Source organism: Haliotis asinina, chromosome 8 (assembly GCF_037392515.1).
Source record: "Haliotis asinina isolate JCU_RB_2024 chromosome 8, JCU_Hal_asi_v2, whole genome shotgun sequence".
NCBI lineage: Eukaryota > Metazoa > Mollusca > Gastropoda > Lepetellida > Haliotidae > Haliotis > Haliotis asinina.
Genome location: NC_090287.1, coordinates 13,252,043 through 13,277,301, shown reverse-complemented (window position 1 = coordinate 13,277,301; position 25,259 = coordinate 13,252,043). Strand labels below are relative to the sequence as shown.

General features: G+C 36.8%; 2 protein-coding genes across 2 annotated transcripts in view; one reads left to right on the top strand and one right to left on the bottom strand.

Moving 5' to 3' along the window:
- The window catches only part of LOC137293501 (cleavage and polyadenylation specificity factor subunit 2-like), a 185,007-nt gene that overhangs the window by 41,544 nt on the left and 118,204 nt on the right, over positions 1–25,259 (top strand). The window lies entirely within an intron of this gene.
- On the bottom strand, positions 3,686–24,749 carry LOC137294707 (neuropeptide Y receptor type 6-like). Its single transcript, XM_067825782.1, has 2 exons — positions 24,724–24,749; positions 3,686–6,643 (listed from the first exon to the last, which is right to left on the bottom strand). Exon 2 carries the CDS (start codon positions 5,188–5,190, stop codon positions 4,069–4,071), a length of 1,122 nt encoding a protein of 373 aa, XP_067681883.1. The 5' UTR covers positions 5,191–6,643; positions 24,724–24,749; the 3' UTR covers positions 3,686–4,068.

Below are 25,259 nucleotides of genomic sequence, written 5' to 3'. Positions count from 1 at the left end.
CATTGTCCAATCACTGGCAATTTGATCATTTGAGAGTAAGGTGACAGGAAGATATTTTTCAGAGATGATTACAAAAGTATTTTCAGGGAATGGGTTTAAGATTTTTTTTATATATTGAATGTGTGTTTTTGTGAAAGTGATAAATAATTATATTTTGTAATGATTCTTAACTTAACTTATGAATTCTGCTTTAGCCCAGTGGAAAATGTTTTCACAAATACCAGAATACTTGTAAAATTAAGATTAAGGAACAATCACTCACTCACCATATTTCATTTGACTGATTCATCAGTCAAAATGACAGATTTTCTTGTTTATGTCTTTGAAAGACAATTGAGTATTTCATCTGAAGGTGTACCATCCAATAGCATATCAGATACTCTTGAAAGACAATAAAATTTTGCTCAGCTTTATGACATTTTTTGCAATGGAGACAATTCCATTCCAATATGGTTTCTTGATACTCTATCCTGAAAGCCATCGTTATAATTGGTGGCAATCATGGTGACACATTTAATGAAGATGTGAAAGTGCTATGTTTCAATTTCATTTTTTTTCAAAGTTAAGACAATTTCATTTAGGAAATGATGATGGCAATTCTGAAGGTTTGAACATTAAAGTGCCAGTATTGAGCAGTGCCAAAGATGATTGACAGCTCAGGCATGGGTTTCTCATGAGAATTGTATAACCATTTGTCCAATCCAGCATCATTGTTTTCCAGAAGGTTTTGTGCTGGGAAGTGGCAGCTTGTATTTTAGCAGCTTTACAAAAGCTTTCTGTTTGAAACATTTCAACCACTTCCCTTTTTATCATGCTGTATAAAAAAGAAACATTTTTTTCAGGTAAACAATGACAGTTTTATTACATTGTTTGATAAGATGACAATGGAGAATGTTGACATCGTTTAGTAATAATTAAATAACAAATCTTCTCCAGAATCTTGTTGAAATTCAAGCATATGAAAGTTTATTTCTGTGTGCTAAAATGTGCATCATGTGCTTGTTATGGAAAAATCTGCAACATGCAGGAAACAGGTGTACATTCTGAAAGTATCGAACATGACTGCAACGAATCACTGGAAGTAACTGACTGTATATACAAGGCGCGGATTCACACTGTTAGTGACCTTCATTTGTCAATTTTCACATGGATGAAATGAATTCTGGAAAACATAAATATTTTCTTGCAGTATTATTTAGAGTTCCTCGGTAAACTTGCACCATTTATATGAAGATGGATGTGCTTCTGTTATATATATTTGATAGAAACAAAGTGATAATTTCTGATTTCAGCTTTAATGTTTGTCTGTTAGTGTTAGCCTACAAGATCAATATGGTGTCAGTGTTGCATATTTCTGAGAAACAGAGATCATGGTAAAATTAAGTTGAGTATTTGTCAGTCATTACCTCAGATGAGTGCTGGTGATTGACTCTAATTTTTGCAGTGATTCACAAAACTATCGTAGTCAATACCTTCATTGAGAGTAATTGTCACAAACTGGGTTGGAGATTCCTCAGAGTTTGAGTATCAGCTGGTCAAGTCAACTGGTCAAAGCCATTGGCCAGGTCCTGATAAATGATAGCTGAATGATTTGTTCAATATCAACGAGGTCATGTGAAGGTCATGACCAACACTCTACTGATGTCCCACTGAAATCCAGATACTTCAGAACACAGTGAAGATTAATTGGACTTGGGAAAATGGACACTGAAATGCAAAGTAGTTGATGCAAAAAGCTATTGTTAAATCATGTTTTTGAATTTGTTGAAAGACAAGGCTGCACAATTTGATAGATGTAGATTATTGACAGACTGCCTTCATATCATTGCTGCACATTGCAGTAATATGTGTTTCAGTCATGCATCAGCACGTTGTCATTCCATCATGAATTTGGAAAATACTCACTTCTTAATTGTCAGGCAAAGTTACCAACCCACAATTACAACTTCTGATTGAAAAGCTTACTTCACATTTGCATCACCAGAAACTAAAATTTATGGAAAATATGATGTACAAATGTTACAAAAGTCTTGTTTTGTATTTAGGTGCCACTTTGTCTTGGTAATACCAGTTGTCTGTCCAGTGATAATCATTGGAATTAGATTCGATATCACTAGAGGGAACATTCGAAACCTTTACAACACTGCCCTTCTCCAAGCTCAGTTTGGTGCCATCAAATTTACAGGTATTTGAATTTCTTTAAATTTGCCAGATTATCGATACTTTAGTTGACTTTCAAACAGGCAGATTTATATCTGACACATACTTATTCTTACAGAGTCAGAAAAATGGTTGAATGATCATTCTCATGAAATGTATCAGTTTTTGTGTTTACACCTTTTGAATAATTTGTTTGGCTGTCACCAGATTGAAATCAAACAACAGTCATTTGACATAAGTAGATGAATTCTGAATATTATTAACGTCTGTGTGATATTACAATCAGATAAGTGCCTGACAGTCATTGAATTGCAAAAATCAGCAAAAATACAAAAGTGCTTGGGAGAATAAAATCTTGTGAAAGATGAAGGTTTGACAATAAAGTAAAATGTGCTTGCTAATGTATGTAGTTTTTGCTCAAATTACGACTGTTGTTGCTTAAGAACCACACTAAGTATCAGGTTAGTGAAAGAGGAATGCCAGTCTAATGTGTGGCAATTGAAACATTTTACGTTCACTAGGAAAGCTATTTAGAATGTACAAATGCTTCTTTTATGTTTCATGAGGAATAATTATTTTTTAGTTATTTTTTCCACCTTTTGTAACAAATGCCGCCTTTTATTCATCTTCGAGTGCTTAACTTTACAAAATATTATCTGATGCCAGCTATTACTATTTTGGGTGATAAAAATGATGCCAAAAGGCAAATAAATTGTTATCCAAACCATGCAGAGTTTCCCCTTTACTTCACTATCATTTAAAAAGTTACTATCATTTTATACCAAGTACTACAGATACTTGAAACCGATTCAGATTCGATTGTCATATGTGAGTATGTATCTGAAATATACATCGTGGAAATGCTATGTTTAAGGAAATGCATACCTGTCTTGCAAACTCCTGGTCTTGTCACTGATTTATAGTGGTATATTCATGTAATTTTCACAGTTATTTCCTGTTATTCTAAATGGACCCTGTTTCTGGGGATAAGACTCTGTTAATTGTTCTGCCAGATGTCATATGTTTAATACACTTGCTGAACTGATTCTGAAGAATACATGAGACCTTTGTTTAACGAAATGATCACAGAAATGTTTTGGAGTCTGTGTGTCAAAGAAGTTACAGTAGTCAGTCATGTGTCTGAGAAATGTGTTGTTATCCTGTTTAGAAATATGCATCTACAAAGATATGATCAAAACTGTGAACAGGGCCAAGCTGGACTGATCCAGTCTAGACATGCCAGATTTTTCTATACAGTGTAGAATTAGTAAACATAGACGGAGTCTTATGATTGCTTGTGAAATCTGGATCAGCAATATATCTGTGAAAATAGAACATGCTGACATTTACACATGTTGTGAACCATATCATGTTTAGCATGTTGTGAAAATAGTCACTGAAATGTTGGAAATGCTGGCTGTTGTCATGTCTCATCAAAACTGTTATTCTACAAACGAAACATGAAAGAAGCATTGCTTAAACTGTCCTTAATCCTGTGAGTGGTCAATTGACTTTGAATGGCAGATTTTCCATTAATGAATTTATTCATGCTTATGAAGATTTTTCAACAAGGTCCATGGATATTTGGGAAGCATGCAAATGTTTAACTGTGTCATCCTATTTTCCACATGAATGTCACAATCTTTGTCCACTTCCTGTGGAAAATGATTTGCCACGAACACTGAAGTCAACAAGTTTATCATCCACAAAAGTGTTTTTCAGATTGCCTCCTTATTTCACATTCCTTCCTTAACAAGACTGATCCTGCAACCTCTTCACCAGATGTCCTCGCATTCTGGAAACTTTGCTTGTTTTTCTTTATAAAAGAAGCAAAAACAAATGACACTGTATTCCTTTGAGCAAACAGTAATGAAAATGGACATTCACTTGCCACCTTGAAACCATTTGTTAGTAAGGGGTGGTGTGTCGGTCCATTTCAATCCGAGGACTCTGGTGCAAGTTTGTCTTCTTGGTTGGTGCAGCTAATGAATAGCCATTTGTATGGTCAACACGACCAAATCCATTCTGATGCCCAACCATCCGTCCTAGTTCTTTTCTGAAGTTGTCATTAAGCCAACCGTAAAGGAAGGGGTTTATGCATGAGGAACTCATTGCAAATATTTTCAGTAATAGGTCAATGAGTTTAAAATATTTCCCACGGACCACACTATGATGGAACTCTGCTGTCAGACTGAATATATTCCATGGAAGCCAGCACAGAGTGAATGTTAAAACCACAGCAATTAAGATCTTGGTTGTTCTTTGGTTTCGTCGGGTTTCATTCTTTTTGATTGGCCTGTTCTTTAACACTATACAGATATGAGTATAGAAAAAGGTTGTTAACATCAGTGGAATGCAGAACTGCAGCACAAACACTGTAACAGCATATGCCCGTTTACTTTTGTATGATGGCCAGTTTTCAACACAGTAGACTTGATACAGTTTAAACAAGGGCTCATCAATGATCTCCACACGCGTGTACACCATGAGAGGTATGGCCAACCCTGTTGTTACACAACCAATAACAACAACAACGCCCAGCGCAAACACATTGGTCATCCTCTGTCTGAAGGGAAACACAATAAGGATGTACCGGTCAACAGCTATGCTTAGAATGGACAGGGAGGAGACAAAGATAGGCACTCCAAAAGTTGGCATGGTGATGTGACATAGAATCGAACCAAATGTCCATGTGTCTGTAAGCTGGTAGTGAAGCTGGAAGGGAAGGTTAAACACACACAGGGCAATGTCTGCCACAGCCAGGTTGGCGATAAAGATGTTGGTCACTGTATGCAGCTGCTTGTATTTAGCTATCACTATCACCACCACCAGGTTGCCCAAGAAGCCGAACACAATGACCACAACATAGAGGATGATGACCACCACTTGCCATCGCTTGTCCTTCAGGATGTCCCAGTCCGTCTGCTTGATGTCTTGGGAGAAATTGGAGTACAGCTCAAACTGCTGCGCAATCTCCTCTGAGGACATGTTCTCAAAGTCCATATTTAAGAGAATATCTTCCACATCCATTTTGACTTTAAATGCCACACACAGGAGTAACCATGGGTTCCACAGATGTATATTAATGTTTCAAAATATTGGCTGTTATTGTTTCATACTCATTGTCTCATTTTCTACCTTGAACTCTTTTTGGTGTCATTTCATTGATGATAGTTGAATAAAAGTGTCATTATTCAAAAGACATTTAAGACATAATCATTTTCCAGCAGCTAAGCCTTTTTCCATGTAGAATCTTGACGGAAATGAATTTGGTAATGACAAGTTTACAAGAGAGCAATAACTTCTTGAGTTGATTATAACACTTGAACACAATTTTGGATGCCGTACAGTGGTGAGATTGAATCAACACTTAATGCCTAATGAAAAATCCTCTTAGAATGTCAATTAGATGCATAAGAGTTCCATAACATGTCTCGAAGAGCACTTTATTCAGACCTGTATATGCACAGTTTGGAATTTGTTGTGAATGAAGAAACCTTCATTACCTTCATTTCCTTCGTTTGGTGTTACCAATGTGAATTCAACAGTCCATTACCTTGAGACACTTTCAGTGCAGTGTAAGCAGGATTGCACTTCATGTATTGCTAAGACTGCAACACAGTTTGATTTAGTGCTTAGACCCTTCTCTGGTAAAATTGCCTTAATTTTATAGTTGAAATCTCAAAATTACATCTCCACTTTCTTTGTGATTTCACAATATTGACATTCAGGATTTCACAATATTGACTTGACACACTTGTTGTCTGTTACACTCAGCTTTAGTGGAAAACCTGCTTCAAGATGAAGTACAGTGCTGGGAAATGAGTGAACGTGGACAAGTCTCTGAAACACATCAAACATTATTGGTGTGTTGGTGTTCTCTGGCATCAGATAAGCCTCTCCTCACTCTCTGTTTCATTGACAATTTTCATATTTCATACAAGGACCTTTTAGTGGGTTTGTTCTTTCTCTGTTCTCAACACATTTTGAGTATGATTTTTTTACAGTGTTTATTCAAAAATATCTGTAAAGTTTTCAGCCCTAGATTCCAATCTCCAGAGAAATGGAACATTTTTTTTCTTTAGCAGCAAGAAATCAGTACACACACATTTCAGTTTGTAAGAACTGTCTAATATTGTTTCAGTCCACGAAACTGGCACTAGATAGCTAAAAATATTGCCAATCAAGACACCTTAGCATGTTCTGGATTCCTGTAATTGAGATCACGTTGTTTAAGTCTCTTCTCTGGAGGAATGCTGTCTGAGAACCCTGTGGCTTTCTCCAAGGTCAAGGTCACAGAGTTAATGGTGGCTGTGTATTGTGAATTAACTTGAATAACCTGGTCATGTTCACCTTCTTTTCAAAGCTCTTATGGTTACTGCTGATGAAACATTTCCATCATATGTTGTCTCCCAGCATTCCAGCAACCAGAGAAATGGTGGCCTCATGGTTGCTGAAGCATTCTGCAGGACCTGTAATCATTCTGTCAACATAAAAATATAGAATTAGCATGTAGCATTATAAAAAAAATTGATGAATAATATTGAAAGATACATCAAAAGTGGAAGAAAAATGTTTATTGATTTCAAAACAGAATTTTATCGCTTTCAGTTTTGGCCTTTGTTTAAATTTAGGTTTCCAGAAAAAGGAGATTTTGTTTGTCAAATAAATATATGATCCATCTCTAATTGATATATGTTCAGTTTCCAAATCATAATGTTTTTTCTTCTTTTCTTATTTTGACACTTTAAGGTAATTTTGTGACTGTTTCTAGAGCCTTTTTTCAGGTGATGATGTCTAATGGTTTCAGTGTTTTGCCTTAATGAAGGTTTGTTGTTTAAAAATATCAATCTTTGTGAGGCGTGGTAATCTCCATGAGGTGAGGTATGTTAAGTTGACGTTTGGTTTTAATTGTATTTTTGATACTTTTTTGTACACAATAATCACAGCTACCTCCCCATTGTTGGTTTAAGTAAAATACAGAACTTATCAGCAAACTTTACTGACGAACACAGATGCTTTTAACCTATGTATGAGTTCCCAGAAGAATGGAGTGTGCAAGCATACCTGACCACTCTAACATACCACTTGTTTAATGCTTGAATATGTCAGTCACTCTGGCATCAGAATAACAACAAATATAACATTTCCATTGAATCATTTTCAGTGACAAATGTGTCGGTTGTTGTGATACTTCTGGAGTCAAGGAAATACCTGCATAGTGCTTTTATGAACTTGACAGGGTTTGTGAACTAATTCATGCACATCTAACAAGCTCATGTGGTAATTAAACCCAAACCAAAGTGGTAATTACTGCAGACTGTAGACTTGACTCCCACATCACGATGACATGCAATCATATGTCTTAAATCCTGTTAAGGGCAACAAATTCACTCAATCAGTCAACTTCTTATTCATTTGTAAACTTGATCTCACTCACAGATGTGAAAATTCTGTAATTGATGCTTTTCCTCCTGTGTTTTATATGCTTGTGAGATCAGCACTTCCAGTGAACGCTTGCATCATCTCCACTTTTTTTAATACCTCCATATGATCTTAACGCTTTAGTGAAATGTTTGTATGGTGAACAGCATTGACTTAAAAACCTCCAGGAATGATTGTATAGGAATGAAAGCTGTCTAACATTAACAAAAACATTAAGCTGAGATTCAAAACAATTGATGGAAAAGAAAATGGTTTTAAATGTAACATTGACTGACCTTTTACCGGCAAACCTTGTCAATTAGATTTGTTTCTGAATAATCATGTTTCTTCCAAGTGCTGTTATGGAGCTAGTTCCAAGAACACAATGAGTACTCTGTGAAGGATGGGAACCTGGTCATCTATTAGGTCAACAGTTCACACAAGGAGAGATTTCACTGCTTGGACTGGGCAAACAGTCAGTAACAGGAGGAGAGAGTCACATCAATATCCTATCAGAAGTCAGTATTACATCAAACAATTGTTCATCAAATAAATTTTGGCAGAGGTCATATTTGAATTCAACATTTATTTTACAACAATTGAAGTCAAGATCAGTTCCAGATTAAGTGAGCTAGTAAATGTTTTTCAGTAATTTCCCAGATACATCAGGAACAGAGACAACAGATTCACAATCAAATAAGCCAGTGATAGATAGCATTGGTAACCATCCTTATGTGGGGAGGGTGATACAAGAGGAACATGTGACGATATATCGATATCTTATGTCAAACTTTAGATGGTTGTGATAAGTTCTGATCTGAACAGCTACAGGTCCAAACATATAAAGTGGTTATGTAACATCTCTATATTAAATGATGTAATTGTAATTTAAGGCCTAAAGTAAATAAACTACTGATTGATTGCAATATAATGATAAATAAACGACACCAGGAATATGTCCCTGAACACAACGCACATAAAAGACAACATATTGGTGTTATACAGTATTTACAAGTTTTTCTTTTAAATGTGTCATGGTGAAAGTCTTCTATCTGATTGAATATTTGGCAAAACTTGTAGCATGGACCTTTACAGACTTGCACAAGTCTCAAAGGTGAAAAGTAATAGTTAAAATAATAATTTCTAAAAAAGTAACAAATAAGAGACAGGGGTACTTAGACTGTCCGATTATCTAGACTTGCCTCTTCAAAGGATAGATTTACTATACATCAAGGGGCTCAGCATTCAGTAGAGCCATGGAGCAAGGCTAGGACCTCGAGGGCACCACAATTGACTCTGCAGAGGTTCAAGCATGCCAGATCATTGACTTCAGTCTTGATCACCCAGATTATGCCATAGCCGTAAACATTAAAAGAAGTTGTTATCCGAAAGTTTCACATTTCTTTCTGTTATACATTAAGAGCTTGTGAGTGATTGCTTTATGTCACTTGTTCGGAACCCAATTCTTTTAATAAAAGAAAACGGAAAATCACATTTGACTTTGTTCTCTTAGATGTACATATGAACAGACCGGACATAAACATCCCTAAATTCTTGTCTAAATATACACCAGGTAGTTCAGCACGTTCTCAGTTCTTCACACAAGCTTGTTTTATGATTATTTTCTCAACAATTACCAAGTAAAAACATGAAGTATATGCACAGTAAACTACTGTTAGGACGATGCATTTCTAGAATATTGCCAGAAATACCATTCATTGTATGTATATTCGTTACAGACAGCTTACTGATCATTAGGGATGGGGAAATGAAGTAAACAATCATTAACGCATTTATTATCCATACATCCTGACAAAGGATGGACTAGAATACATCAATGCCTGCTATTATTTGTTTTCTGCTTTTGCCAGGGCGATCATGAAGTGTTTCATTCATGTCCTTGGTTAATGCATGATTTATGGAGACGAAAGCATATTTGTACATCTCTTTAGTTGTCACTAGTTGAGATGAGAATAGGATCAGAACTGTTGTCCCATCGGGGTGGCTATTTATTGAAGTCGATCATCAAAACAATGAAGTCATTTCTTCAGATTAATTCAGTGTAGCATTCATTCTCCAGTAGTCTCAGTTTCCTGTATACAATCACTTGCAGCAAAGGAGTTTGATAACAAGAATAAGTGCAATTTTTCATGTGATTACCAGGAATATGACACAATCTCAATATCAAGATTTTTTCATTGTTAGTGATAGGATAGTTTACTTTAATGGGATCGAAAATAAATTTCCTTTAAAATTCATTGTTCGATTGTTCAAGGTTGGAATAGGCTGTAAAATTGCTGGTGCATTTTGTTCCAGTTATTGAGTCACTAATATATTATGTACACGTGCAGTTAAACAATTCAGCTTTTTTAATGGTTATTACACGCGAAAATTGACAATTTAACAGAAACTTTCATGGCCAAATTGTCGTTCATTAGGATCTGAAAGTAACTCTCACACAGCTGATCACCCTGTAACAATATAATTATGCTCTTTAAGTTGAAGTAGAAATGCCAATAGGTCACACCTTTCTAATTTGTTTGCCTCTTGGTGAAGTTCATGCAAATTGAGAACAACAACTAGCAGTATTTGTTTCATTTGCCAGCTTAGGGAATAATTACACCTTTAGTTGCCGCTTGCAATATTGTCTTTTTCGGACATTAAAGAGACAAATCCGATCCGCCTTCAATATTCTTTTAAATATTTTAGGTAGAAAATCAGTGTTTCCATTTATCCTGATTGCTTGGTAAAGATACAAAGCTGTAGGAAAAAATATCAACAAAAACATTTTTTTTATCGCTCTTATGAATATTCAGTCAAATGACACATCAATGAATTAGAAAGGAATTCTTGTCAGTTAAAAAATGATGAAATGTACACTCATCATTGACTTCTTGCAAATGGAAGTGCAAAAGCGAAATAGAATTTTCCACAATTGTCTGAGAAATCAATTTCTGCAGATGCCAGTGGTGTCATTGTAGAAATTCTCACAGCTTGTCAGTGGGTAGCAATTCAAAGGAATCTAACCATTAAGTAGATGATCTGAAGGTATGCATGCCTTCATCAACAAGTTGCAATTTTCTGTTCTAATAAGCAAAACAGGTCCTTTAACATACAACGGAAACAGAATTGTTCACCTACCTAATCGTCAGGCTTAAGTAATCCTTGTCTTTTTTTTAAGTGCAGACAAGCAAGTCAGACGAAGTCCTGTTGCCTATCAATTTGTTTTGCTTGTGACTGAGATGAGATTGGTCAGTCTGAATCAATATATGCTGGTCACTGCATTGTCTGGCGTCCACAATCACTCCTTCCACATGTCCACTCTTCTGGACAGGCATGTTCTGTCTTAATCACTGGTGCTAGGGCAGTTCTCAATTACTGGACATGCAAGGCCAGTGCTGCATCGCATGGCTCCTGATCTTATTAGATAGGCAGCCATTTCTTCTCAATGAGATTTCATATGGCTGTGTCTTCATTTACAAGTCGCAAATAGAGAGAATGGATAATAAATTGGCTTTTTATTCAGTGCTTTTATTTGAGATGTTGTGTGGAATATGAACAAGTTAATCATTAGGTTGACTGTCGTAATTTTGTCATCATTTCAAGGATGGTTGTTTTGCGACTTAAGATGGGCTTTGTCTCTAATGTTCTCACAGACTTGAAAAGAACATACATTGCATTTGTATGATGTGTTGAAAATGTATAAACAAATAACTACTTCGTAACTGAGCGCTTTAAAGTTGGTATGTTAGTTTGTCTGCTGTGGTCATATGTCATGATATCATATTGCAAAAAATTAATTCATAGCTAGATTGCCAAGTAATGCTTTAGTAGTATAATATTAGTAATCCTATGTGCACTGTAGATCTTGAAAAGTGTGCCCTACAGTGATGACTTAAAAATGAATTCTCCAAACGATTTCCATGCTCATTTTGTTAAATCTGCTTAAAATATTGTCTTACGAGGATTACAAGTACAAGGTAGTATGACACCCCTTGGAACAATATTGAATTTGTATCATATATATGAGAACTTGATGTTTGAGTAAAGCATAGTTAGGCTGAGGGACTAGACTCAAGTTTAGTCTCTGAATATATATGATTTTGATAGGAACAAACAAACCCATTTTAACTGAAAAGGAACCCCAGGGAGAACGGAGATTCAGAACCTGAGGAAATCTAGACTTGCTTCATTTGAAACTTTATTGCTGAGGAGAAGGCTTGGCTGTAGGGAAAATAATGTGGTGCAGATACTGTGAGACAGTCTAGGGAAGGGATTTACTTTGTGGTGTGGTGCCTAGTAATACAATCAGGAAGAACCTGGGGATTTGAACACATGAATGTATGCTCCTTGCAAGCATAAGGGACTCAGCTCTGCACAGCAAATTGTGACACCTGAAACACTATGCCTGGCTGAAGATATTGATAATCAGAAATATCAGCTGAAAGAAATATTGATTGATACTTCTCAATAACTAATCATATTCATCTATAAGCAATTAGTATTTATTTAGTGATATATATATATCTATGTACCTCCCTATTACGCACCACAGCCACCACTGACCTCTGGTTACAAAGCACAATGTCATTTTTAGATTGGGTCATGACTATTCCTGGAAAGTCACTCATGGTAACCATTTGCAGAATTCACATACATCATGGTACAGCATTGGAAAGTTGTTTTGTTTTGCTGTTCCAAGAGCTCCCATCACTGGTATTGACATTTCAGAAACAAAATTGAAAATATTGATATTCAGTTCATTTCATGAAATAAATCATCAAGTTATTTTCTTTTGGTGAGACATAATAGTGTTGACCACTAAATATACTAAGGGGAAAAAATAAGGGATCACATGAAAGGACAAGTGTTCCTTTGGATTTCTCCAGGGTTTCTTTGCAAGCTTTGTATTGCATAGCTTGGGAAGAAACCTGGAAAAAAATATGGGAACTTTTGTGCTTTCTTATTTATTCTTATGTGATCCCTTATTTTCCTCCTCAGTATATGTTACTGCATATATAAAGGTGCCATGTGGATATTGAAGTCCCACCTTTTGACCTTTTCAGCAAGTGACAAGGATGATTTACAGTTTTGGCATGTACTTAAGATGACTTATCTCTTGCATTGAAGACAGATGTGATTCAGTCACTTCATGATGTTTGAAGAAAAGTTATAAAGGAGTGAAAGTTTCAATATTCCATTGATTTTATTTACAATAAATAATTGTCTCTGTAGACATATGACTGTCTGGAAAGAGTCATTGATAGTCGTTAAATATTTTGATTCAGATTTTCATTGTTGTATCCACACAATGAAGAGCTTTATGCATTTGAATACAGGACTGTTTCTCACGTCTTGATTCCTTATCAGTCATTGTTTATGTTTGAAAGCATTTCTTGTCTTTAATTCATGGAGAACATTTCTTCCTGCTTTCCTTGAATATGTTTACACTGTGTAAAGAAAATCAATTGTCTTTGAAGAGTAGGTTTTTGAGTATATCCTGATCCAGATACAGCAGACTCATGACGCAGGACGGAACTGGACACTCTAATGTGTGGAGTCTTTATCCACGTTTAAAAGTCTTATATAATCTGTACAGAGGTCTGCTGTTTGGAGAAACACTCAAATCACAGAATATGTTTTTCAAAGCTGAGAGAAGGCGTATAGATGATGAATAGATGAAGGCGTGATGTTTCGTTTGCATGGCTTGGCTGACATGGTCTGTTTATCAGTGCAGGAGTTTTTAGGTAAAATATTTTCCTGTTCCTGACAAAATGAATCCAATTTTAGTTATATGTTTTTCAAGTGCTTATATCTGCCAACTCAAAGTCTGTGCTCTCAAAATATTCTTTTATTGTTTTAAAATTTGAATTTTACATGTTCAAAACTCCACGTGTCATTTGTAACATAACCTTCAGCGGAAAGATTGTGGAAGGAGTTGGCATTGTAATTAGCTTTGCTTGACCTTCATCCTTCAACATGTCAACACTTTGATGAAGATGATATAATCCTCTACTTGAGGCTAATGTGACATGGCAGTAACAGCAGCAGCAGCATTAGTCCAACCTGATCTGAGAGGAGTCATGCAGACTGAAAGGCATTGCCACCTTCTGTGTGTGAAGCTGTTGCTAGTATATCACTTGCAGCCTGTTCTCATGGTTTGTTTCACCTATCTTGTCAGATTAGGAATTGGATTATGTGTGCTGGGCATGTTGCTGTTGCTCTTTCATATTTGTTTCAAATTGTTGGAAATGTGCTTACAATATATATGTCAAAGGCAGACCCATGTAATATGTAATTTAATTGTGCACTATATGTATGTAAATGCCAACTGGGTTGATCTAAGGTTAACTTCATTTGCTCTTTATGTCTTACTTCTTTATATAACCCAGGTACATCCCAGCTGAACCAAAGGGAGGTGGGAAGTCTAGTGGTTAGAACATTTGCTGAAGACCCATGTTTGATTCCCCACATGGATACAATGTGTGAAGCCAGTTTCTTGTGTCCTCTACCTTGACAGTTCTGCAATATTGCTAAAAGTGACGTACAACCAAGGCTCACTCTTTACCCTGCACTAAGGTCACTCAGAATTAGCAATAAGGTTGAATTTCATTAATTTATTTCTACAACCTTTAGCACCAAATTTTTCAATGTGTTTATTATGCATGTCTGTACAGCAACTGTTAGACTTAGTGAGACCAGATAATACACAATGTTTGTAATGATCATTTATTTGAAAAAAAGAGGAGAATATTGTCCATTCTGAAAACAGTATGCTTTTGGCAGTACACTGAGTTTTTTCGATCAAGGGCACTTTCTGCCATAATTGAAATTACCTTCAAACTGAAAATATTTTAATTCAAAACAGCACAAAACAAAAACAAGCTTCACTGCTGCAAAGTCATGTCTGGTGCTAGTAAAACATGCTACATGGACATCGGAGGTGATAAACATCACAGTTCTACTCAGGTGGACTTACTGGGATGATGTTAACCAGATTCTAATTTTGGTCTGGAACAACTGATTAGCATGCTTTGCCTTGCAACTGAGCACCTAGCTTTCTTGGACTCCAACAGCAGGAACCTTCATGTTCACAAATTATGGCACTTATGAGCAATAATTGCAATATTGATCGGTCCACAGGGAACATGTCACCACCCCATGTGGTGTAGGGGCAAGTCTCCTGGGTCAAGATGCCACCCATTTACTGTCAGACATAAAAAAATCTAAGGTCATTGTCATGTCACTTATACAAGGAAAATAGGTTTAGTAGTCCCCGCTTCTCCTACCACTTGATGGCATCCCAGCTGTGGACAACTTAGGTCAATATGGTGTCTGTGGAATCCAACTTTAGCTTGGCTCCATAACTACAAATGGTTGTTTTTGGACTTGCCTCCAGTTCCAGATGTTTTGCTGAGAACTCAAGCCATTGTGACAGAATCTTATCAAGTTTCGATCAAATCAAACAGTTATCAAGAATTCTAAAAATACAGGCAGATTTGTTTACAGAACGGAAGACAAACACAAACAACATCAATATCAGTATTGAGAGAAGAGATCAAATGAATAATTAACTTGAACTGGATGTGTTCGGTGATTGGACATTGATCAAGGAGCTCCTGCAGAATTGTACCAGAAACTTGCAATTCAGGCTGGATGAAGATTCACAGTTTTTGTTGGTGTTTTGGTTATAAATAACCCAAAACTAGGTGTAATTTAATTTCTGTTTGGCTTTGGATAGTTGATATAATCTGTCTCTACATTTGTATTATTTTTTTTTCTTTAAAAAGACATTTTGATTTGCTTCAATTAAGGCGATTTCTTGGATGTAAAACTCAAGCTAGAGGATTTGATATTCAAATATGATAAATATTTAAATGTCCAAAGGAAACGTATTAGTTTTCAATGGAATATGTTTTGTTGAAATACTATACACTGAAAAAAATTGGAATTACAAGAGTGAATTTTGTAAGAGAAAATAGTATTACCAAACAGCACTTCCCAGCACTACCAAACACCTCCCAGCACCATCCAGCACCACCCAGCACAACCCAGCACCAGCCAGCACCACCAAGCAACACCCAGCACTTCCCAGCACCACCCAGCACTGCAAGCACCATCCAGCACTTCACAGCACTACCAAACACCTCCCAGCACCATCCAGCACAACCCAGCACCACTCAGCTCTTCCCAACACCACCAAACACCACTCAGCTCTTCCCATCACCACCAAACACTACCCAGCACTTCCCAACACCTCCCAGCACCACCCAAGCCAGTGTCACCAAGCAACACCCAGCAGCACCAACACTCCCCAGCACCACCAAGCAACACCCAGCACTTCCCAACACCACCAAACACCACTGAGCTCTTCCCAGCACCACCAAACGCTTCCCAGCACCACCAAGCACTGTACAAGCAATTCCCAGCATCACCAAGCACCAACCAGCACCATCAAGTACCAGCCAGCACTTCCAAGATCCATCCAGCACTACCAAGCACCACCCAGCACACAGCCAAATTTCATCATCACATTTCATCTCACCACGCCATGTTGCTATGTTAAAACCAGGTGACTTCCACCACCGTTTCACACCATTGTATCTTACCCCCTTGTAAAAGATTACAATCATACCATCACATTTCCCATTTAAATATCACTACCACTATTTATTCCTTCAATATCCTTTTTTAGCTCTATCAGAAGACTCCATCCCCACAAAACAGTTGAAAATATTTTCATCTGAATCAATTTTTTTACATTTTACTGGTCACTTAAAACATTACACCTGATTTGTTCAAACATAATATTGATGATGAATCTTTTCTTTGACAAAGCAAGAGCATATAAAAGCAGAAGTAGATAAAAAATGTAATTTGTGCAAGAGTAACTGCTGCACATAACTACATCGGGGTTGTATTTGTCGTCATGAAATAGAATGGAATAAGATTTGTTTAGAAAGATTTAGCTCTTATCCCTCAGTGAAATCCGTAAATGGAGCACTTAAAGCATGAGATGAGTAGGATATTTGTGTTTTGTGTGGATGTGAGTTTGGCAATGGGAGCCACAGCTGTTTCATGATTACGACTGGATGAAGTTGAAAGAGTCATGCTATCTACGAGACACCCTTCCCCTCTGCTGATTATCTTTACTGGTTCAAAATTGCAATTTTGCTGGATGTCAGTTTAATTTACCTTCTGGCATTTTTGTGTAGTCCTATTTAATCTGTGATAAAGGATTAATTACGCCCATGTGTGGTTAGTTGATTGAGAAGTGGACATTATATCCTAGTACCATGTATTGATATGGATCAAACATGGATATTATGGTTACAGTTTGCTTAGTTTGATTAAATTTGGTTGACTGAGTCCAGTGGATTTATTCATGAAAGAATGAGAGTTATTTTAAATCTGTGACATTTTGATGGAAGAAAGAGAAGATGTGAATTCTGGTTAGATTTAAATGTGGCAGTTGAGCACTAAATGTGACATGTTTCCAATGCCATGCTGTCTTAAGTCAGAGCTGCCAGCTCATGACAATACTGCTGGAACTCACACACACTCATGATATAGTCAGGTTTATACAATCAACTCTGCTTTAACTAGAGATTTCTTATTGATGTGGAAAGGGTTTTGTCATTGTTATTGAATACTTTGTGGAGTTTTTCCACCTGCATGTGATCCGTGAAGATCCAGATTAGAATATTGGCCTTCAGTAACCCATGCTTGTCATAAGAGGCAGCTAATATGATCAGGTGGTCACACTCGCAGACTTGGTTGACACATGTCATTCGTCCACATTTGTGCAGATTAATGCTCATGCTGCTGATCACTGGATTGTCTGGTCCAGACTCATTTACATACCGTTGCCATATCACTAGAATGTTGGTGTATTCCTGGAATAGTTCTGCATAAAACTGAACTCACTCACTCACTCACTCCAGCTTCATGTGTGTGAAAATTAATGCTTTTAGTAATATTCCAGCAATATCATGGCAGGGGACACCAGAAATTGGCTTCATACATTGTACTCTTGTGAAGAATTGAACACGGTGTGACATTGGAAGAAAATTAATGAAGAAATAAAGGCCATTTTTAGCATTTCCTCTAGACAATAAACATTTTTTTCATAGATTGGTTGGCTGCAATCTCTGTATTCAGAAATATATGTCATTCTGCTCTTATTCTTATATAATGCTGTGTTTTCTTTGCCACCACGCTGAGTAGTATTCTAGTTACATACCAGCTGTATATACCATCCCAGCGTCAGCTATTGGAAGCAATGATCCCTTCCATTTACATTCAGTCAACCAAGTCCACAACTAGTACCAAGGTACCAGTTCTACTTTGGAATTCCTACAGGTTTTTAATGCATTGAAAGCCTTCATGGATGTTAAACATCTTTTAGACCCAAGTTACTGAGAATATGATAGCCTTGATAACATTGATATTCATTGTGTTGATATCTGATGATGTACAGACAGGATATGTACAATACATACATTATTTCTGTGTTACCTTCAAAAGTCTACCTTTATACTTTCTTTTGCCTCTAAACTGCTGAACATGTCAAGTAGACAATGGCAAAAAAAATGAACGTTATCAATAACTTGTGATCTTTACAGTTTGTATATGCATAAAGACTCCTACTCGTTGTGTATATCTTTGATGTAGCTGAGAGTTGGGCCATCTTCTCTATCCCATGCCAGTCATAACATGTAATAAATGGATGTCAGGCACCATATAGGATCTAGGAACCCATCACCAGAACTGACTTGAAGTGAAGTCTGTTGTACTTTGTGATCTTACTCAAGCCTTAACTTTCTTAGATTTTTACAACTATTCATAGATAGTTTGGGTTTCAGTGTTGACTGTATTTATTATATTTATCATAGCATCGATGTATTTCATATTTAATGTTCACACAATGGTGTCAAAGATCCATCGCAGTGATGGAGAGAGGCAGTCTTGTTGTGCTGTCAAAATGTAACTATAAAGCTTTCAGTCACTGAAGAGTCTATCTCGTTTACAATGTATATAAGCATCATTGTCTGAGTGGTCATTTGACCAGTCAACTGAGAAATATCTGTAGAATATTCCTTGACATTACCTTCCTCTGAACAGTGGTTATCTCAGCTGGAACGGTTCCATATATCAATTTCCTTAATGGGAGGGAAATGAATCAATTGATAAGGTATCATATTCCCATGCCTTTCTTTCATCAGTTAAAAGTTCATGCTGAGTTGCTGTACTGTGTACTGAACACAGATACCATCACACTTTATAATATGTTGCATGGAATATAAGTTGGTATTGATGGGAATGTGCCTAAAGACATATCTGTTTCCCTGATTCAGTAATGTTGGTAAAATGTCTCATTCTGAAATTGAAACTGATGTTACAGCAATGTAAAAATATGCTGCAATTTCCCTAAAGGGAATGATAGTATGATAATAACAGGTGGCATGAATGGTCGTATTAAAAATGACATTAAATATAGTGTTAAGCAACTCTGAATTTGAAAAAGGATTTTAGTTCTCCATATGCTATGAATACTTTATGCAAGAGGTGAATAGTCACATCGTGCCTGTGCAAGATGATTATCTGCGTCAGACATGACACTTCATTTTAATCCTGCAAGTTAGTTGAATGGCACCATGTAACCAAACCATTTGTCAGGAATAGCTGATGAAGTTATCTGGCCACCTTTGCAAGCGGTCAGTCTTAGCTCCTATTAGTCAGTGGATGGCCTAAAGCACAGTTATGAGGAGACTGTGTTGGGTGGGTGTAATACTGTAGAACACAGACCCTTGGAAACCCTTGACACTGCAAGTCAGATCAGATCAGCCTCTGCAAGTCAATGTATGACCTGCAGCCCTGTTTAAATGAGAGTGTGTGGGCTTGTCATACTGAAGGATGTAGACCCTTGGAAACCCAGTGCAGGTCAGCACAAGTAAGTCAGCAAAACCAGACAGGTTAATACAAACATAACACAGATTATCAAGGAGATTGCATATGTGATGAAACAAAAACATTTGTGAGAGTAGTGCCAATATAATCTTGTCAAGAAGCCATTTATAATTATCTTTTGACACACTGACCAGTGTCCATGATTCTTGCTCTTGGCACTTGGAGGAGTGTGGTCAAATTTGCTATTGCCTCTGGCTTTGGGAAGAGAATGGATGAACTGTTAGACCTGCTTCTGGGGATGGGGATTAGTCTAAGATTCCTCTTGTAGTGCAAACTCCTTGTTATCATGCTCAAGGCACCACATTATAAGGCATAGATTTGGTGACCTCAATCAAATACCATTATGGGCTTGTACCATTGTAAGTTGATATTAGCTTTGGGATGTGTTTGGAAATATTGGTTTACAGAAGTGGTATTTGGCTCCCAGCACAGCTGGATTTAGTTATGTACAAATTGCTTAGAATACATTCATTCATGTAAACAATCAAATTGAGATGTTTTCTTCTTGACAGTATGTACTAAGTGTTATGTAAGAATTGACTGAAAACAAAATGATTTATCATTTATTGAATTGAAGCAGTGAAAACGTTTTTTGCTTGCACTTTTGACTTAAGTTGCATGTGTTTTATTAGGCCTGTGCACATCTCTAAGACAGTAATAAATAGTTTGAATTATAATTTATAAGAAGTATAAATAACCCTCTTAGAGACTAACACTGTCCGCTTATCTAAAATTGCCCCTTTAGAGGATAGAATTACTGTACATCCATAGGCTTTGTCTTCAGTACAGCCTTGGAGCAAGGCTAGGATTTCACACCCAATCAGACCACACAGTTTGGCATCGTTGGAAGATAGTGTCATCTGGCTGCCAGAATTTCCCTGCAAAGGTTCATGACTGGTACAGGATTCAGCTTGTAAATTCCATACACCCTTAAATATGGCTTTAGGTTTATCATTTGTCAGCTGGAACGGTGTATTTTCAGTTACATGTTCTGTAGTACCACTGTGGGATTCACAGCTTCATGACCGTTTATTTTTAAACTAAGAAGTCGACTTACAATGCTCAACACTAATTGACACTTTGTAGATCTTTGATGGAAATATAATTATGTCATGTGGACATAGTGGTGCAGCTATACAGTATGAAGATGGATAGTTATTTACATGGCTGTAGTGAATTACATCGCAAATTAATGTACATTTTGAGTCCATGGAAACTCATTCTAGATGTAAGGGACTGGCATTAAGAGTACATTGGATATAATGGCATTAAGAGTACATTGGATATAAAGGTTGTCACATTTAAGATCCAGGGAACTGATTTTAAAAGCACACTTGGATAAAGGTCCCTCATTTTAGAAAAAGATTTTAGAGTGCATTTGATGACTTGGTGAAAAGATTTGAATTGGTCCATTGTATGATGAAATCCCTGTATTCAAGGCTGAATAATGTACACTGCCACCTCCTGTCTACAAGCCGACTCTCAAATAGACTTAGTGACAATATGATAAAGTGCATGGACCTTTTGAAAATCAATCAGCGCATCATCTTGCACTGATCTATCTGCCCTTACTCATTTACTGCAATTAATCTGATCAGCAGGAGGAGGGCTGGAGATTTCATGAGGCTTCCAGAACAAGTATAATGAAGTTGCCTTGTGGTGCATGGTTGATGGCTTTGTCTTGTCCTCATGCCGGCCAAGTCAGAGACATATTGTGGAGTGAGTGTGAGTTTGCCCAGTTGACGTAAGATGATGGCACAGGCCTTTATGTTGTGAAAAATTAAATCTTGCACATCATCTCAGCCTGCTTGAACAAACAGGTCTAATAGCAAGGAGACTGTCAGAATGTAGGAATTATATTAGTTCTTAGATGCCTGGGTGCAACAGGGACTTAATATATATAAGTGTTACGGATTGATGACCATCTGACTAAACCCAGATCATTTCCCTGATATGACACCTCTTTGCTTGAAGGTTTAAGGACACCATAGAGTCATGCAATATCTAGGATATTAGCAAATTCTTCAGATCAGCATATTGTACATTGGTTTCTCAAAGATGAACTGAACTCACTAGTTCAGTATCACGGAGTAACACTATGCTCATATGCCTCCAAGATGGAGATGATCTAACATGAAGCTTACAAGCTTTGATACAATACTCTGCTGGTGTATCCTTGGTAGTCAGTGTCCAAAACTCTTTAAATTTAAAATTTAAACGACTTAGTTTCTCATAACTTAAGCATTATGTTGCAATGTTAAATTTTGCAAAACAAATGCAGTGAATTATTTAGCTGATGCTTGTGGCATTTGTACAGTGATCGCAGCAAATTAGGGAAGATTAAATGTCATTAGGTTTTACTAGGCAGTTGAAATTTCAATACTATATTTTTATGTTTTGATGTTATTACATACATGTTATTTTTGTTTATTTTAATCATAAAATGTGATTAAAAAACATTACTTTGTTGAAAAGGATTTACTAACATTTAAATCTGCTATATGTTTTTATTTCATGGTTTGGAATAATGCCTTGGAAGCATGACTGATATTGGATAGTAGTTGACTATTTCTTTAACCTGCTTGTCAGAAAGTTGAGGAAATTCAACAATTTGTGTGAAGTCCATATGTAAAGTACTTTTTTATCTTTACAGATCTTTGACCTCTTATGAAAAAATTTGCTTCTCCACCAATTGCTATACTTTCATCTGTTTTAAACCCCAAATACTCTATAAACCCTTCAAAAGCCTTTTTTCCTTTTTATTGTCGTTTATTTCCCTATCTTGTAATGTTTCTCTGAAGCCACCAAGTCGTAGGTAATCTCTCTGACAGCCATGTGTCCCATCTGTTGCCCTGGGATTATCCATATGTCCAGCTCCAGCTAAGCTGAAACTCCACTGTCACTTGGCAAGTTGTATACAACTCAATCACAATCCAACTTCCAACTTATCTTCCAAACTGTCCTAGGTAATTCTATCACCTTGGCTGGTGAGACTGAAATATATTTTTCGCACTCCCGTAAACTGGGATTTGTCACACTCCATGGAGTGGTGTAATTACATTGGTGCTGAAATAGTCACATCCCAAGACTGATTAAATGGATGCTCAGTAATCAAATAAACTAACCCATCCGTTGTTATTTTTAGTTGAATTGATATCCTGAATGTGTCAGTGTGATGCTAGGGGGACTAGGGAGGGTTTTACAGCACTGTAACTCTTCAACAGCTGGAGTCACAGACTATTGTCTCCACACACTCCATCCACATGGGGATTTGATCTCTTGACATTCTGTGGTCCTTTACCTTCTGTTCTACCTCAGAAACTCTCTAAATTTCATCTGATTGATGGTAAAAAGTCATTAACGTAACTTTAATACATACTCATTGGGATACTCAAGTATGGGAATGGAACCCTATCATTCTGTGGTCAACAAAGTCAGTAACTACTGTGCCACATCACAAGGGCCCTCTTACACAAAGCGATCTTCATGCTATGACTGTCTTAAGCCTATGCTGGAAAATGGGAGTTACAACGATTGTAGGGCTAAGATCACTTTGTGCAAGTGTGTCCCTTCCTGAAACTGTTCATGTTTATGTTTGACTAACTCAGTGATGTCACTGCAGTACTTATCTTGACATGCATCCTCAGCATTTGAAACCCTAGCATTCTGTTGAATGCATCCTCAAAACTATTCTGTATCTGTTTCTATCTCTTTGCATTTCTGAGCTGTTTAGTACATTGTGATGTCCCTTCCTTGTGTTAGTTTCTGATCCGGATAAATATAATCATGTTTGATAGCCAGGGCCGTTGCTCACTATGTCAGTCAGTCGTTTGTCATAAATTAATTTCAGGGTGATGTAGCAGGAATATTGTTGAGTGTGACAAAAAAAACAAACACGCATTTGGCAGATGCCATTGTTGTACTGTTGTTTTGCTCAACAAGGTTTCACAAGATACTGAACACATGTGCACGTTGAGATCAATCAATAATGTCACATATTGTCAAGATGTAAGATCTGTTTCATTTGTTTTCAGTATTGTGCAAATATCATTTTTGGCGTCATTTATGAATATTGTCCCACTATCATTTAAGCCAATTTTCTAAGAATTGTTTCATTCTTTTCTATGGTATTACAGTAGTTAACTTGCCATCTTGAGGTCATGACTTTTTTGTGATCATGGACACAAAAATAACAATTGTCGCTTGCAGTATTCATGCTGTCAGTCAAGCTCATGTGACCGACAGCTATTGATTACTCCCATGTGTGTTTGATTCCTTTAGAGGCCTTATTACCATCTGAAAGTAACCACTGTCATTAACCCGTCCATGAAAACACCGATGCAAGTACCCTTATTTCCGCCAACCACTTTTCTTCATCACTGATATGATTTTATTTAACAAGAAGCTTAAATGCTTGCATGCAGGATCCCGATATCCATGCTGATAACCTATTACTTTAGATGAGATTGTATTGTCATGGTTGACAACGGAAATCAACTCTATCCCTTTATACAATTCTTTGATATTTGCCCTGGACGTTTCTATTTTCTGTGGATGTGATGTTTGCATGCTCTTTGTTGGTGAGAACAATAAAGATTTGTTGTCAGATTTGGATGTGCACATTAACACATGACCCAAATGCACTGAAACAATTAGATGTTGATCAACACTGATGTTAGGATTTGTAGCTCTTAGATGTCAATGTTCATTTAGTCAGATTAAAGAACATAGCTGGCTCCAGAGGAGGGGTGAAAAGAGTGTGCACCCCCATCTCTTTTTTGTGCTGAAGGTTTAAATACTAAATTACTAAATGACAATTGAAACTCTCACGAAAACAGGGCAAAAAGAACTTCTTTCTAAAGCTGAATCTGGCCATGTAGAATTTGATTATTTTAGTAAAATATGTTACTCTTTTGAAGAACAACATATGTTTGGGATAACCTTTCTCCAGGTAAGGTTCTCTTTTGCTAGGTTTGAGTCCCATCCCATACTGAAACCCACCCCCTCTGAGACACCTAATGGCCAGCACACAAAGTCAGCAGTGTCCAGTCATTATTACACAGCCTCACTGAAAATGTTATAATATTTCCTCCAACTTTAGTATGAATATCCTGTGAACTTGAAAACAGGCTTAAAACATTCAGAAGCAGTTTTAGATCAGATACTCACTGAAGACTGTGGTGTTGGCAGCCGTTTGATTTGGGTGTTATAAGCTTCTCTGTTTAGTACCATATGGTATCATTATTGTTCATGTCTTCTGATGTGGAGCCAGGAGCAGTGAATATTTCCATAATCGGGATGAATTGAATATACAATGTATATTGACCCTTGCTTCAGCTGCTGCATGTTTACCAGTTTACCAGTTTACCAGTTTATAATTAACTGTATGCATACTGGATTGGTATTTACACTTGACATTTCTCATTATTTATGATTGACATGGTACATGTACTTCCAGGAAATGTTTTTTAGCTCCAACTGATGAATCTACTGTAGGGTAATTAACACTACATGTTTGGGTATGTTAGTATATTTTCACACTTTTCAATGAAATGGGTTCAGTCTAAGAACTAACTCACGCTGTGGTGAGTATGAATGAGTTTGGTTTCAGGTAAGCTGGATGGACAGTAATGTGGCTGTAACAAGGCAGGACAGCCCAAGTGATGCAGTTCTAAGATGGTTTTGTAACACTAACACAGGTATCG